Source organism: Rhinatrema bivittatum, chromosome 3, assembly GCF_901001135.1.
Source record: "Rhinatrema bivittatum chromosome 3, aRhiBiv1.1, whole genome shotgun sequence".
Classification (NCBI taxonomy): Eukaryota; Metazoa; Chordata; class Amphibia; order Gymnophiona; family Rhinatrematidae; genus Rhinatrema; species Rhinatrema bivittatum.
Genome location: NC_042617.1, coordinates 394,262,945 through 394,277,975, shown reverse-complemented (window position 1 = coordinate 394,277,975; position 15,031 = coordinate 394,262,945). Strand labels below are relative to the sequence as shown.

The 15,031-nt window shown below is 47.1% G+C and overlaps 1 protein-coding gene across 5 annotated transcripts in view; it reads left to right on the top strand.

Annotated features, from left to right (window-relative positions):
* COL19A1 (collagen type XIX alpha 1 chain) overlaps positions 1-15,031 on the top strand; it is a 1,176,857-nt gene that overhangs the window by 153,567 nt on the left and 1,008,259 nt on the right. For all 5 annotated transcript variants that reach the window (XM_029595659.1, XM_029595658.1, XM_029595657.1 and 2 more), the window contains exons 8-9: positions 6,597-6,722; positions 11,147-11,209. In XM_029595659.1, coding sequence (XP_029451519.1) covers positions 6,597-6,722; positions 11,147-11,209 — 189 coding nt within the window. The remainder of the gene's footprint in view (positions 1-6,596; positions 6,723-11,146; positions 11,210-15,031) is intronic.

Sequence of the window (15,031 nt, the reverse complement as noted above, 5' to 3'; positions counted from 1 at the left end):
GGGCTTGGAACTTGGAAGACTCAGACAAGGACTTGGAACTTGGAAGGTACAGTGGGCACTGTCCCCTCAGGGCGCCCTACACAGCCCCCCCATGAGCTGGTGATGGACCACCCTGTCTGCGTGCGCACCCTACACAACCTGGGAAGGCTGGTTGCAGACCACGTGGGAGCGAGACAAGCGCCAGAAGGGGATCCAACCAAGCTGCACAGGTGGAGGCAGCAGCAGCTTCCTGCTGCCTGAAGGTATCCTGGCAGCATCTTCCCCCGCCAAAGGTGGATTCAGCAGCGGTGGCTTGGAGCCACGCAGATGAAGGCCTCCCGAGGGCGGCATCCTCCCTGCCACAAGGGTGATGACAAGAGTGGCTCCCTGCTGCGAAGAAGGCAGCAGCAGCGGCAACTTCCTGCTGCTTGAAAGAGAGATCCTGATAGCGGCAAGACCGTGAAGCAGCGGTCTAGGGCGGAGGCAGCAGCAAGCAGTGAGTGGAGGGCCTGCGAGCAGGATGGGCTCTGCGAGCAGGATCATAACACAAGCACATCACAAATGTGGCGCTTTGGGAAACAGGGACAGTCTGGCATGATGAGAACAGTAGTGTTCAGTACTGGAATAGATTGCAGAGGACAGACTGGCCAAAAGCGCTGTCCTGGCAACTATCCCTGTCGAGACAGTAGTGCACTGCAAATGCGTGGAGAGAACTCCAGGTTGTGGCCCTGCAGATTTCAGCAATGGGGCCGTACGCAGATGGGCCACTGATGCCGTCATTGCCCGCATAGAGTGAGCCTTCAGCCTGCCATCCAACTGGAGGCCTGCTTAATCATAGCAGAAGGCAATGCAATCCTCTAGCCAGTTGGATAAGGTCTGCTTCCCCACTGCTGCTCCCAGTCTGTTGATGTCAAAAGACACAGAGAGCTGGTGGATTGTCTGTGGCTGACTGTACAGTCCAAGTAGAAAGTGAGCGCCCTCATGCAGTCCAGGGTATGAAATGCATATTCCCCCTAGTGGGAATGAGGTTGTGGGAAGAACATGGGAAGGATAATTGACTGGTTGATGTGGAAAGCAGCCACCACCTTCAACAGAAAGTTTGGATGCGTGCGCAGCACTACATGTCATGGAAGATTTTCTTGAAGGGAGTGTACGTAACCAGGGTCTGGATCTTTCTAACCCTGCGAGCGGAAGTGATCACCACCAGGAACATAACTTGCCAGGTAAGGAACTTCATGTCATAGGATTTGAGAAGCTCGAATGGATGCCGCATGAACCTCACCAGGATGACATTGAGATCTCACGGGGTCGCTGGTGAGTGAAGAGGGTGCTTAAGTTGAACCAGGCCCCGCTTGAAATGCCCAACCAGCAGCTGGACTGAAATGGGTACCCTGGCAATACTCTGGTGGTAGGCGCTGAGGTGTACTCGGACCAAGCTGGTCTGGAGGCTAGACTTGGACAGGTGCTGCAGATAATCCAGCAGGCAGGGGAGTGGGCAGGAGAAAGAGTCCATTCCATGGCCCCCGCATCAGTTGGAGAAACACTTCCACTTTGAGATGTAAAATCTCGAGTGGAAGGTTTCTGGGATTCTATCAAGACCCTGGAAACCCCATCTGAGAGCTGCAAGGACTGGAGGATCATGCTCTCAACATCCACGCCATGGGGGCCAGGGCCCGGAGGTTCAGGTGGCACAGGGTGCCATGGTTCTGTGATAGGAGGTCGGGAGCCGATCCTAGCGGAACCAGTGCACTCATGGACAGTTCTTGGAGCAATGGGAACCACACCTGTCTTGGCCAGGAGGGTGCCACCAGGATCATGGTCCCCCCATCCTCTTGCAGCTTCGTCAGAGTCCTTGAGAGAAACAGAATTGGGGGGTATGCGTACATAAGACCTTATCCCCAATGAAGGGAGAACATGCCGTGTGCCGGATGGTCTTTTCCCGGAATCAGGGAGCAGAAGATGCTCACCTTGTGATTGTGGGGAGAGGTGACAGGTTCATGTCTGGCGTGCCCCAGCGACGGAATAGGCTGGCTGCTACCGCTGGGTTCAGGGACCACTTGTGTGGTTGGAAAGACCGGCTGAGGTGGTCCGTCAATGTGTTTAGGTGGCCCGGCATGTATGTGGCCCGCCTAAACATCCCCTTGGAGAGGGCCCAATCCCAGACCTGTATCACCTCCTGGCAGAGGGGGAAGGAGCCCGTACCTCCCTGTTTGTTGATGTACCATATCGCCACCTGATTGTCCATTCTGATGAGGATGACCTTGGAGGAAGTCTTTCCTGGAAGGCCCATAAGGCTGCAACTCCAGAAGGTTTATCTGGCAGCGGGACTGGGCCGTAGTCCAAAGGCCCTGAGTATGCAGGCTGTCCATGTGGCCCCCACCCCTGAGGTGAGATGTCAGTGGTGAGGGTCACCTGGATGGTATGGGCTGGAATGGGAGTCCTCGTTCCATATTGGACAGGGCCTTCCACCAGGCTAGGGAGAGACGGAGAAGGTCTGTGACCGTCACTAGCGCTTCCAGATCCTGGGATTCCTGCCGTCATTGACACCGCAAGGCCCACTGTGGTCCCTCATGCGGAGGCGAGCCAAGGGGGTCACACGGACTGAGGTCACCATGTGGCCCAGAAGACAGAGCAGCAGACAGGCTGGTACCTTTGTTTTGTTGCAAACGAGGGTAGCCAGTGAGGAGAGGGCGACCGCTCAATCCCTGGGCAGAAAATCTTTTGCTTGTGCCGTATTCAACCTGGCACTGATAAAATTCATCCATGGAGACGGATTGAGATGTGACTTGGGGAAGTTGATAACGAATCCCAGAGTCTGTAAGGTCTGGACTGTCAAGGCTAGAGCATTCATGGCTCTGAAGTGTGAATCGCTCTGGATCAGCCAGTTGTCCAGGTATGGAAAGACGTGAACTCAGTGACACCTGAGGTAGGCAGCCACCACTGCCAAGTATTTCGAGAAGATGCATGGGGCTGATGCCAGCCCAAAGGGCAGCACTTTGTACTGAAAATGTGCCATCCCCACCAGAAAGCAGAGGTACTTCCTGTGGCTGGGGACCATTGCAACATAGGCATAAGCCTCCTTTAAGTCAAGGGAGCAGAGAGAGACTCCTCTTCAGAGGAGCGGGATCAGCCTATCCAGAAAGGCCATCTTGAATTTTGTCTTATGAGAAAACAGTTTAATGCCCTGAATTCGAGAATTGGGCGCAAGTCAGCATTCCTCTTTGGCATGAAGAAGTACCTCGAGTAGAAGCCATGACCCCACTGCTCGTGGGGAAATGGTTCTACTGCACCCACCGCTAGAAGGGCGGAACGTTCCAATTGAAGGATGACCTGATGGGCAGACGAATCCCATGATGGACATGGGGGAGTGGTCTCTGGGAGCCTGCTGAAGTTCAGGCGGTAGCCCTGGCGGATAATGGATAGGACCCAATGGTCCGAAGTGATCGCTTCACAAAGGTAGGCGAAGCAAAGGAGCCTGCCACCGACTGGGGAATCGGTCACCATGGGAACCGGCGTTTGGCTTGTGCCCCCTGTCTGCCAGTCAAAGGCCGGCAGATGGGGCCTGCTGGAGGGCTGGTTGGGCCTTCGGGACTTCCTGCTGCCAGCCATTGCCTCTAGGGCTGGACCGAGGTAGCCGAGTATAATCAGCTGGAAGGAAATATTTCCTTGGCCGGTAGAAGGGCTTGCAAGAGCCCAACCTGGAGGACTTCCTGGCGGCAGACAGGCCTTCAGAGGGGCTGGCAGAGAGTTGCTGAAGAGTATCATGCTGATCCTTCAGCTGCGCCATGACCTCTCTTTCCTTGTCCCCAAACAGGTTCTCTCCTGTACAGGGAAGGTCCGCAAGCCTGTCCTGAACCTCCGGTCGGAGATCAGAGGCTTGGAGCCAAGCCAGCCATCTGGCGCCAATGCCCACGGCAACTAGGTGGGCTGCGGTTTCAAAGATGTCATAGCTAGACCTGACCGCATGTCTACCTGCCTCAAGACTCAGCGTGGCAATGGCCGTGAGGGACCCCTGCTGTTGCTGGGTAAGGCCCTCCGCAAACTCTTGGACCTGCTTGCATAAGTTGCAATCATATTTTGTCATGTACAGCTGGTAGGCCACAATACGGGCCACCAACCTAGCGCCCTGGAATATCTTTCTCCCAATGCCATCGAGCTCCCTGTGTTCGTGCCCCGGAGGGCAGAAGCATGTCCCTGGGAGCATCTGGCCTTTTTGAGCACAGTCTGCACCACCACAGACTGGTAGGGTAAGTGCTGCTGTTCAAAGCCTATGGCCTATTGAACCAGATAAGTCGCATCTGTCTTCCAGTTCATCAGGGCGACTGACACCGGGTATTCCCACATGCGGAGGAGGAGCTTCTTAAAGATGTCATGGACTGGCACCGCCACAATCTCTTTTGGGGCATCGATGAACTGGAGGATCTCTAGCATTTTATGATGGGTATACTCCTCCGACAGGAGATGGAAGAGGATGGCTTCAGCCATGGCCCTTACAAAGCTGGCGAACGATAGGTCCTTGGACAGGGAGCGATGCCACTCCTCCGTAGGGGAAGGCTCCGAGAGGGGGTTGTCGGAGAACTCAGATGATGTGTGCGAGGAGTCATCGCCCCATGGTTCATAGGGGCCCTCCTTCTCATTAGGGTCTAGACGCTGAGGGCGGAGGCTGGGATGGGGTGCTAGGCCTGTGCCCCAAAGGCACCAAGGGCCATGGGGGCACCAATGGCGATGGGCCCTCAGGCATCGAGGGTGGCATCGGCTATGGTACACCGTGGGGGGGGGGGGGAACTGGCAATGGCTCAGTTCCCACAGCCTCATCCTCCTCGGATCTCTCTGGTGGAGGGCTTCGGTGCTCGGGAAGGCATCGGAGGCCTCTCAGGCACTGGTTGCATCGGTAGGGCACCAAGAAGGATGTCCAGACGCTCCAGCAGGGGCACGAGCATTGAAGGCAGAGGCTCAGGCACTAGTATAGGTGCTGGTGGTGCTGGCAGCTCAATGCTCTGAAGCGCTTTGAGCACTGCCGATTGCACCCTGCAGTCTAACTCCTCCTGGAAATCCTGTGTAGTAAGTACTGATGGAGGGGGACAAGGTGTCGTCGGCACACCCTTGGAGGAATCATGAGGGGGTGCGGCACCCAGCACTGTTGCCAGTGAGGAATGCCTCGGGCTACCGGGAGCACCAGAGGATGGGGCCTCCGGTGCCGGTGCCTCTTTGATGGTGGCTCGGCAGCTGCCGATGCTGCTCCAGAACCAGAACTGTGTCAGGACGGTGACTAGTGTCGATGCTTCCTGGGTTTCCTGTGCTCAGCCCGGTCTTTCCCCAGTGCCAAGAATGATGACAACCCCCAAGATTAGGGGGAGGGGAGAGACCACCAAGGATCGATCTCTCTCTCCGTGATCCTTAGGGGTACTGGAGAGTGGGACTGCCAGGGAAAGGGATGTGGATGGTTCCTCGCAGTCCTTAGGCGTGGAGGATACCAACGCCGAAGTGGAGGGTTTGAAGGGCCAAAAAGCTTCTCCATTTTATCCAGGTGAGCACTACGCCCTTTTTGGGGTCATTTGATCGTGCAAATGACACACTTGGAGTTCGTGCGAGGCCCCCAGGCAGAGGATACACATCTCATGCGGATCCGTGACAGACATGGTCCACGGGCACTGGGGGCACAGTTGAAAACCTGATGATGCCATCGAAAAAGAGGCCAGAACACGGTTGATGACTGACTGAGACCCAGAAGCGTGAGTCTGGACTCGACCACGAATAACGATCGCAAAAGCCAAGGGTACCTACCGGAGAAACCAAATGCAAAGGGGGACCTGACACAGAAAAAACGCTGAAAAATATAGCAAAAATGCTTTCAAGGGTTTGGAGCTCAACAACTGCGAGGCTACTGCACCGCGGAAAAGAAGAGTCTGAAGAGGGACCTCATGTGGATGCATGGATAGTGGCAGGCTGGGCATTCTCAGTCTGCCAGTCAAAGTAAACGTTTTCCATGCCGGGCTCCATCTGATGATGTCACCCACATGTGAGAACTACCATCCTGCTTGTCCTAGGAGAAAAAAATCTGCATGCTTTCACTTTGAAAATTATCCCAGGAAAACTATCCACACACATGTACACCTGCTAAACCTTGCAAGTAGATTTTCTGAGAATAATTATATGCCTACTTTTGAAAATTCTAAAGAAATGCCTCTTCACACTGCATAACGTTACAGATGGCGTGGCACTACCAATGTAACACAGGGAGGAGAATTTTCTGAAAGCCTATTCCCACAGAGTAACTGTGGAAATGGCTTTTAAAATTGCCCTTCCTTTGCGGTTAGAGATATCATAGACTAGAGCAATGGGATTCAAACAGAAGTGCTAGGGATCAGTTGGGGGAGGGGAGAGAGAGTTGTGGGAGTAGACTGGGGAGATAGAATAGTGGGATAGGTTTTTTGGGGGGAAGGGAGGGGTTCAGGTGGGAATGGAATGTGGATACTAATTTGACTGCCAGTATTGTACAGATCTCTGCTAGTAAGTGCTGTGTGTCTAGTGCAACCATTTATGAACCATGAATTAATTTTTGCTGGGGGATTACTCCCATGAGTTGACCAGTATTTTATACTCTCTGTTGATTTTAGTGCCCACCAGAGGACAGTTTTACAACAAATGCATCATTATCTGTAACTCATCATGTTGGCAAATTAGAAACATATCTATCTGCAAATCAGGAACCTCTAGACAAATGCAAGTGCTCTTCAAACAAGGTAGGAGGGATTATTTCTATAAATAGATATTTTCTGCATGCTTAGCTTGTTATAAAAAAAAATCTTCACCAAAACATCATGAAGATTTTCAGTAAACTGGCTAGGGTAAGTTTATCCAAATAGTCCGTGGGACTTATGCACATACGTCTGCAGCTGAATATTTCTGGATAAAGTTATGCACATAATTTAGTTGGCTAACTTTAGGACAACTATTTTTCTCGACTTACATGTATAACTTTATCCAGTCAGTGATCAATATCAATGCTGAGCCAGAAATTTTAACCATGCCCTAAGAATGCTCCTAGCTCTATCTCTTTTCATTGAGGTAAATATTGTGCTCATGAGTTAAGCACAAAAGAGGTACCCACTGAGCGGAGAGGAAATTTAATTTACGAAGTTAGCCAGACAACCCTTTTGAATATCGACTCCCATAGTATTTAAACCAGTTGTACTAGCAAAACTATATATTCAATTGACAAGTGTAATTCAATCTCCTATATTGTTTTCATATGTGTTTTACTTATGAAAATAAAAAAATGTTTGCAATTTTTGAAAACTTCAACAAAGGGGCCTATGTACTAAGTTATATTAAAATCAGTCATGAATTGCCTGATTTAATGCAAAAAGGTTAACTACATCATTGGTGGTATAGTTGTGTTTTTGTCATTAAGGAGACTGCATTAATCCTTGTGAGCTTTAACATTTGTTATGACATCTCTTGCTATTGTGTAATGAGGTGATTTGCATGCTTTGGCATCTTATCAACTTATTATCACTTTACATTAGCATTAAAGTAACTCAGCTTGTGTTGGAGTTGTGGCAGGCACATTCATGAAGGGGTGGGTTGGGATAATTTTATCACTGCCTGCATGAATTTGTGGGCTGCATATTTCTAAATTTGCTCATATTTTCAAATCACTTAAGTTTGCTTTGAAAATGATCTCGGAAAAACTACCTGCACAAAGCTACACCTGCTACTTTGTGCAAGGAAATGTACATATTTTTTAGGGATGTGCAGAGCAAAATTTTATGTTCATATTTTTTATGTCCGAAAGGGGGTCCCACTTGCGGCCAATATGGACATAAAAAAAATCCAATGAGTTGGGTATATGTACATATGTGCAAAAAAAAAATTAAACCCCCTCACCCTCCTTAATCCCCCCCCCAGACTTACCACAACTCCCTGGTGATCGAGCGAGGAGTGAGGACGTCATTTCTGCAATCCTTGGCGAGAAGCATGTGACGTCGGTGGCACGTCGAGTGACGCGGCGTCACGTGATTCCCGGCGAGTTCGCGCCGGACGGCTCGTTCGGCCCAAAAAGAACTTTTGGCCAGCTTGAGGGGGCCTCCTGACCCCCCCAAGCTGGCCAAAAGTTCTTTTTGGGCCGAACGAGCCGTCCGGCGCGAACGAGCCGGGAATCACGTGGCGCTGCGTCACTCAGACGCGACGTCACGTGATTCCCGGCAAGTTCGCGCCGGACGGCTCGTTCGGCCCAAAAAGAACTTTTGGCCAGCTTGGGGGGGCCTCCTGACCCCCTCAAGCTGGCCAAAAGTTCTTTTTGGGCCGAACGAGCCGTCCGGCGCAAACTTGCCGGGAATCACGTGACGTCGGCGTCACGTGATTCCCGGCTTGTTCGCGCCGAACGAGCCGTCCGGCGCGAACTTGCCGGGAATCACGTGACGTCGCGTCTGAGTGACGCGGCGCCACGTGATTCCCGGCTCGTTCGCGCCGGACGGCTCGTTCGGCCCAAAAAGAACTTTTGGCCAGCTTGGGGGGGTCAGGAGGCCCCCCAAGCTGGCCAAAAGTTCTTTTTGGGCCGAACGAGCCGTCCGGCGCGAACGAGCCGGGAATCACGTGACGCCGGCGTCACTCGACGTGCCGCCGACGTCACATGCTTCTCGCCAAGGATTGCAGAAATGGCGTCCTCACTCCTCGCTCCATCACCAGGGAGTTGTGGTAAGTCGGGGGGGGGGGGGGATTAAGGAGGGTGAGGGGGTTTATATTTTTATTTTGGCTCAACAATCGCGATTTCCCACATATCGAACATATCTATGTTCGATATGTGGGAAATCCGATCGTTTATGTCGAATCAATTTTTTAAGTAAAAAAAAAATATGAGTTGCGTTTTACTAATGCGGTCAATCCGAATGCACACCCCTAATATTTTTCAACACTGTGTGTAAACACAAAGCTTCTCAGACTCCATACCCAGTAGTACATCTCTTCCCAATATGTTTGAAATTGCATACATGCATGGTGTATGCATGTGACTTTACAAGCACATCAGCTGAGCAATTTTCAAACAGGGCATTTCCGAGAAGTCCCTTTGAAAATTATCATTCCTGTGTCTGCAAAGTTGTGCATTGTCTAACATAGGCATTTAATTTATGTTAATGCCTGTATTAGAGCTTATATGGGTTAGCACGTAAACCCTTTCATCACTGATCATTATAAAGTAAGGAAACTACTAGGCTGACCCTTTTCAAAAAGATATGGAGGGATCAAATTAATGCACGTAAATATAGAGTGCGAGCAGTTGAAGAATATACTGGATGTTTTCAGGAGAGAGTTTATTCAAAGTGCAGATATCTGTTAATTTTGCTTGACATTTCAGCAGCTTTTGATAAGCATTTGGGTTATCGAGTATAATGCTATTCTGGTTTTCCTCTTATCTAGAGGGAAGAGAGTACCAAGCCAGGCAAATAAGCTATGTCTCTCAATGGTTTCAAATGAACATGGGTATGGCCCTATCCACAATGCTGTTTAATATCTCTTTGTCCCCCATACACAAACGTTTTGCCAACCTTGGTTTTGGCTATTGAATGTATGCAGAAGATCTATAACTATTTGCCCCAAATAAAAGCACTTGCCCTGTAACACTCAAGCTAGTATCATCTTGTTTGGCAGAGATTGAAAGTGGATACATCAAAAGAATCTAGTCTTAAATATGAATAAGACTGAGGCCATGGTATTGAGTAGGTTCCCTGCATTAGGGATCTCTCTTGAAATTTATCACAATGGTCACGTGATTCTGATTTCTTGCCTACTTAGAAACCTTGGAATTATTTATGAAATTGATCTTTCTTTTCATTCTCATGCAAAAAATATTAAGACCTCTTTTTCTAAACTGTGTCTTTTAAGCAGATTGAAACCATATCTCCCACCCATGGACTATGGAACTGTGTTACAGTCTCTGTATTTTTTAAACTTCATTTATAATGAGCCCCCAGCAACCAAAATAAAAAGCCCTGCAAATTGTGCAGAATGCAGCTGCTCGAATTCTTACTGGGATTACAATCACTGCACTGGCTCCCTGTTGCATGACAAATAAAATGTAAGGTTGTTCTCATTGCTGACATGGTGATAAACAACGAGTTTCCATTCTGTATTAATAATGTCTTTAAGATGCATCGGCCCTTACATACTCTCTGTTCTAGCAGTCTTGGTGTCTTAGAAATTCCATCTCCTAAATTGGTCCACTTAGATGAAACCTGAGAGAGAACTTTTTCTGTCTTGGGCCCTACATTTTGGAACTCATTCCCAGCTCAAGTATACTTTATTTTATGACACAAGTTTAAAAAAAATAAAAAGACTGAAAGCATATTTGCTAGACAGGCATTTGAATTATCAGAGTAAGACATTTTTTATTTATGGCTTAAACCTTCCAAATTGTGTCCTGACTTGCTTGATAATTGTTATTACTTTATAAGTTTTGCTTTCATTGTAGATGTTTTTATGAAACTCGCTATGAATGAGAGTATGCGAATAATACATTTTTAATAATAATCATCATAATAATACTTGGCTGAAGAATAATTTTTTAAAACTGGCATTGTAGACACAATAAAAAGTATGTACTTTTATTCCAGGAAAGTAGAAAATGTGATGCAGCTATTAGCTGAAAAAAATTAAAGAGAACTGGGATAAGACCATAAAGAAAGCAAGAAACATACGTAAGATTTGAGAAATCTAGATATAGGAATAATGCTGGTTTAACTGATGAATCCCATCTGAACATTTATATAAATCCTGAGCCTGTTTATGGTGCAAAACGTATGGAATAAGGATACTGAATGCTGAATATGGAACTGCTGCTGGGGTGCATGGTCCCTTCTCAAAGTGATTGAAAGTCGATTACACAGGCAATGACTTTCTGTAAAAATTAAAAGTGATTGAATTACTCTCCAAAACAATTTTGCCTCTTCCACTGCCATTCGTAGCATTATTGGTGAGTGCGTAATAGCTAGAAGAAGGGGCACTGATGAACAGCGGTGGATTGTGGTGGCAAGTGACATCAATGCGTTGTATTGCAATTGGCGCTTACATGTTTTCACCTGATTCTCCTAGTCAAGTTGAATTAACATAGCTTTGGTGATAGGAAAGTCTGACATTTTCTTTAATTTTGAACCTCTTTCTCATTCAGGGAGAACAAGGAATACCAGGCACATCGGGGTTACCTGGTCAGAAAGGGGAACTGGGAGAAAAGGTGAGAGATGCACTAAATTATTTAAAATGAGAATGAGTTCTGTTTTACCCTTTGTTTCAGAGTGGCATTGCAGCTGACTAGAATGAAATATTCCCCGTTAATATGTCTTTGAACATCATGTAACATCATACTTTAAAAAGCAGGAGTGCTCATCCTTCTTTTCTCTCCATTGCATATCAGCCCCTGAACTGTTCTCCAATTACACCCATTAAGCCTGAATATTTAACACACTGTAGCAAGATAATCCAAAGCATGCTATTACTGGTTGGAGCCTGATAAAAATATGTTTTTTTCAGCTTTTTTTTATTATAGTGGCATTCAGCAACCTATTTACTGCCCACACAATAGTTATAGAACATCTGGCTTTCTTTTGGAACAGTCTATCAGGAGAACTGACAGGAACATTACAGTATCTTGTCATACACATCTCTTAAATTTCAGTTTGATCACTTTCCTGCTTGGCACAAGTGAAACTTCTCAAAAATATACATTTTATTATATCTGAGGTTTCTAAAAATAATTTATATGGAGTTCCAGCAAAGTGAATTGCTAGGTTTCTATCATTTGTAGTGTATAATAATGACTAGTTTGTTTCTTTTTGGATAAATGGTCACTGGGACTCTTCAAGATTTCATTAAATTATATGTATCTCATGTACAGTTATGATGATACAATCTCTTCCATGAACACTACATTGGTTAAACCCTTTCCTCCCTAGTGTATTCAGATATCATTGATCATTAGCAGCTAAAGATTTATTCTTCTCCAGCTGGCTTGTTTTCTTTCCATGCTTTATATTATACAATGATATATTTGTATTATGTAATTAAACTAACAGGCCCCCGCATGATATGGGCTGAGTAATTATGACAATACTTCCCCGTTCCACCCCCCCCCCTCCTCTGTCCACATACTCGACCTCAGCACTCTCAACCCCATTCCCCTGTCTCATCTCTCCTAGTCTCCTACTCTCGTGACCCAGACATTTGCTCCCGTTTGCTCCTCCTACTCGTTCATATCTGGGAGTTCCTCTGCCTCTCTCTGGCTAGCATATTCCCTTATCGGCCATGTTGTTTAGGAATATACAGAGTTTCAGTCATGGCATCACTGACATGTGGAATGGTGTAGAGGAAACACACAGATCATGCTCAAACAGTGATATCAACTGTGAAGTAAGTCCATAATGTAAAAAAAAAAGAAAATGCTCACTCACTCATCAGCCACCATACTGTCTCATTTGAATCTCTTCAAAAACATTTGCCCTTTGCTATGATTTAGTGATTCAACTACTTTTTATTGGAACTGGCACATTTCCATGATACAGCCATAACCTTAGACAGATGCTTATTGGGTTTTAGCAGGAAAGTATTTCTACTGTCAAGAAACAGTTGGCTAATTTTAGCCTGGCAAAGTAGATAGTATGTGACACATACTTTGGACGCCTTAATGTAAGCAGTAGACATAGAATTGCATGAATTTTAAATATGCAGTACATTAAAATATCCTGTTGAAATGAATGGCAGGACTCAGTTGCCCTAAAATAGCTAAAAATAGCTCAGGAAGTGAAAGATGATGGATCTTTCATTCTATGGGTGATTAGACAACCTAACAGGGTGAAAATCACTGTGATCTACACCCTCGCCAGCCAGTAATAGTTTAACCCTTTAATATCTTAAAAAAAAAAAAAAAAGATTTTAAGCATTCTTTCGCAGCAAATCTAACTTACCACAAGCAAATTAGAAATGTGAATTGGAACTGGAATCTGTTCAGATTCCGGTTCCGATTCACATGTGGGTTTTTTTCCATCGGGCCCAATCGCGTTTTGTTTATCGGCTGCGCCCCAGCTGATAAACAAAAAACCCACCCCGACCCTTTAAAAGTAACCCCTTAGCTTCCCCCACCCTCCCAACCCCCCCAAAAACCTTTTACAGGTACCTGGTGGTCCAGTGGGGGTCCCGGGAGCGATCTCCCGCTCCGGGCCTTCCTCCCGCTCCTGGGCCGTCAGCTGCCCCTAATCAAAATGGCGCCAATGGCCCTTTGCCCTTACCATGTGACAGGGTATCCGTGCCATTGGCTGGATCCTGTCACATGGTAGGAGCACTGGATGGCCGGCGACATCTTGTGCTCCTACCATGTGACAGGGGCTGACCAATGGCACCAGTAGCCCCTGTGACATAGTAAGGGCAAAGGCTATCGGCGCCATTTTGAATACTGGCAGCCGACGGTCCGAGTGCAGGAGGTCATTCCCAGACCCCCGCTGGACTTTTGGCAAGTCTTGTGGAGTTCAGGAGGGTCCCCCAAGACTTGCCAAAAGCCCCTGGTGGTCCAGCGGGTGTCCGGGAGCGATCTCCTGCACTCGGGCCATCGGCTGCCAGTAACCAAAATGGCGCCGATAGCCTTTGCCCTTACTATGTCACAGGGGCTACTGGTGCCATTGGTCAGCCCCTGTCACATGGTAGGAGCACAAGATGGTGCCGGCCATCCAGTGCTCCTACCATGTGACAGGATCCGGCCAATGGCACGGATACCCTGTCACATGGTAAGGGCAAAGGGCCATCGGCGCCATTTTGATTAGTGGCAGCTGACGGCCTGGGAGCCCGAGGACGGCCCAGAGCGGGAGATCGCGGGAGATCGCTCCCGGGACCCCCACTGGACCACCAGGTACCTGTAAAAAGGTTTTGGGGGGGTAGGGAGGGTGGGGGAAGCTAAGGAGTTACTTTTAAAGGGTCGGGGTGGGTTTAGGGGTTATTTTTGTGTGCTGTTTTTCCCACTCTCCCCCAAAACGATAAGGCAACCCCCCACGATCAATATCGTGGGGTTTTCCTATTGTTTTGGGGGAGCCCCCGATTTCTGACGATTTTGAAAATATCGACCATATTTTTAATCGTCTGAAGCCCGATTCACATCCCTAAAGCAAATGAAGGTGCTGCAGTCAGCACGCCCTCTGGACTGAGCATGTATATAAAACACATTTTAAGCCCTTTATCTCATCTTGAAAAATATCTGTAATTTTGTGAAAATGATCTATGCGGATTGTACCTTACTTTTCAAGCAAGAAATCATAGTGGACTAAAGAGAGATTGTAATGTGATATATTGTAAAGGATAAGTTGCCCCATTATTTGTTTGTAATGCCGTAGATATAAAATGTATAGTGCTTTTTCCCTAGTTATTACCTTCTTGTGATCTTAGTAATATTGTGAACTTAGTAATATTTCTGCTGCACTGGCTACAGCCATTAAATAGCTCCATCATTCACATCCCACACTTGAAGTAAACCAATAGCACAATCACAGGCCAGCTGGCTTACCCAACTGTTTCCTTACATGCAGTGTGAGAGAATTATGCAAAACAAAATAATACTTTTTTTTTTTTAAATGTGCATTATATACAACTGAAGGATCAGTATTTCTAAACTGTGCTAGTTATCAGCTGTTAAGAAAATAAACTTGTGCTTTTGGAGTATAGACAGGATATCTTATTTCTGTCCACAATGCAGAAGGATATTTTCAGTATGTGGATGGCAAGCAGCCACCACCAATATTTATTTATTTTATTTATTTATTAGTTGAGTTTTATATACCGTCATTCGGTAGAGCCATCATAATGGTTTACAAAGTATGCATTTTTCTTAGCAGTTGTGGAACAGTAAAACAATGTGAACATTATATATTTTACTTAGCAGTTGTGCAACAGTAAAACAGTGTGAACATTTTCAGAAATAAACATATAAAGTCCAGAAAGCATTATTAGGTTGGATGAGGGGGGTATGTAGGTTCAGGATGGATAGAAGGTATTATAAGGCTTATAGCTGAGAGTTCAG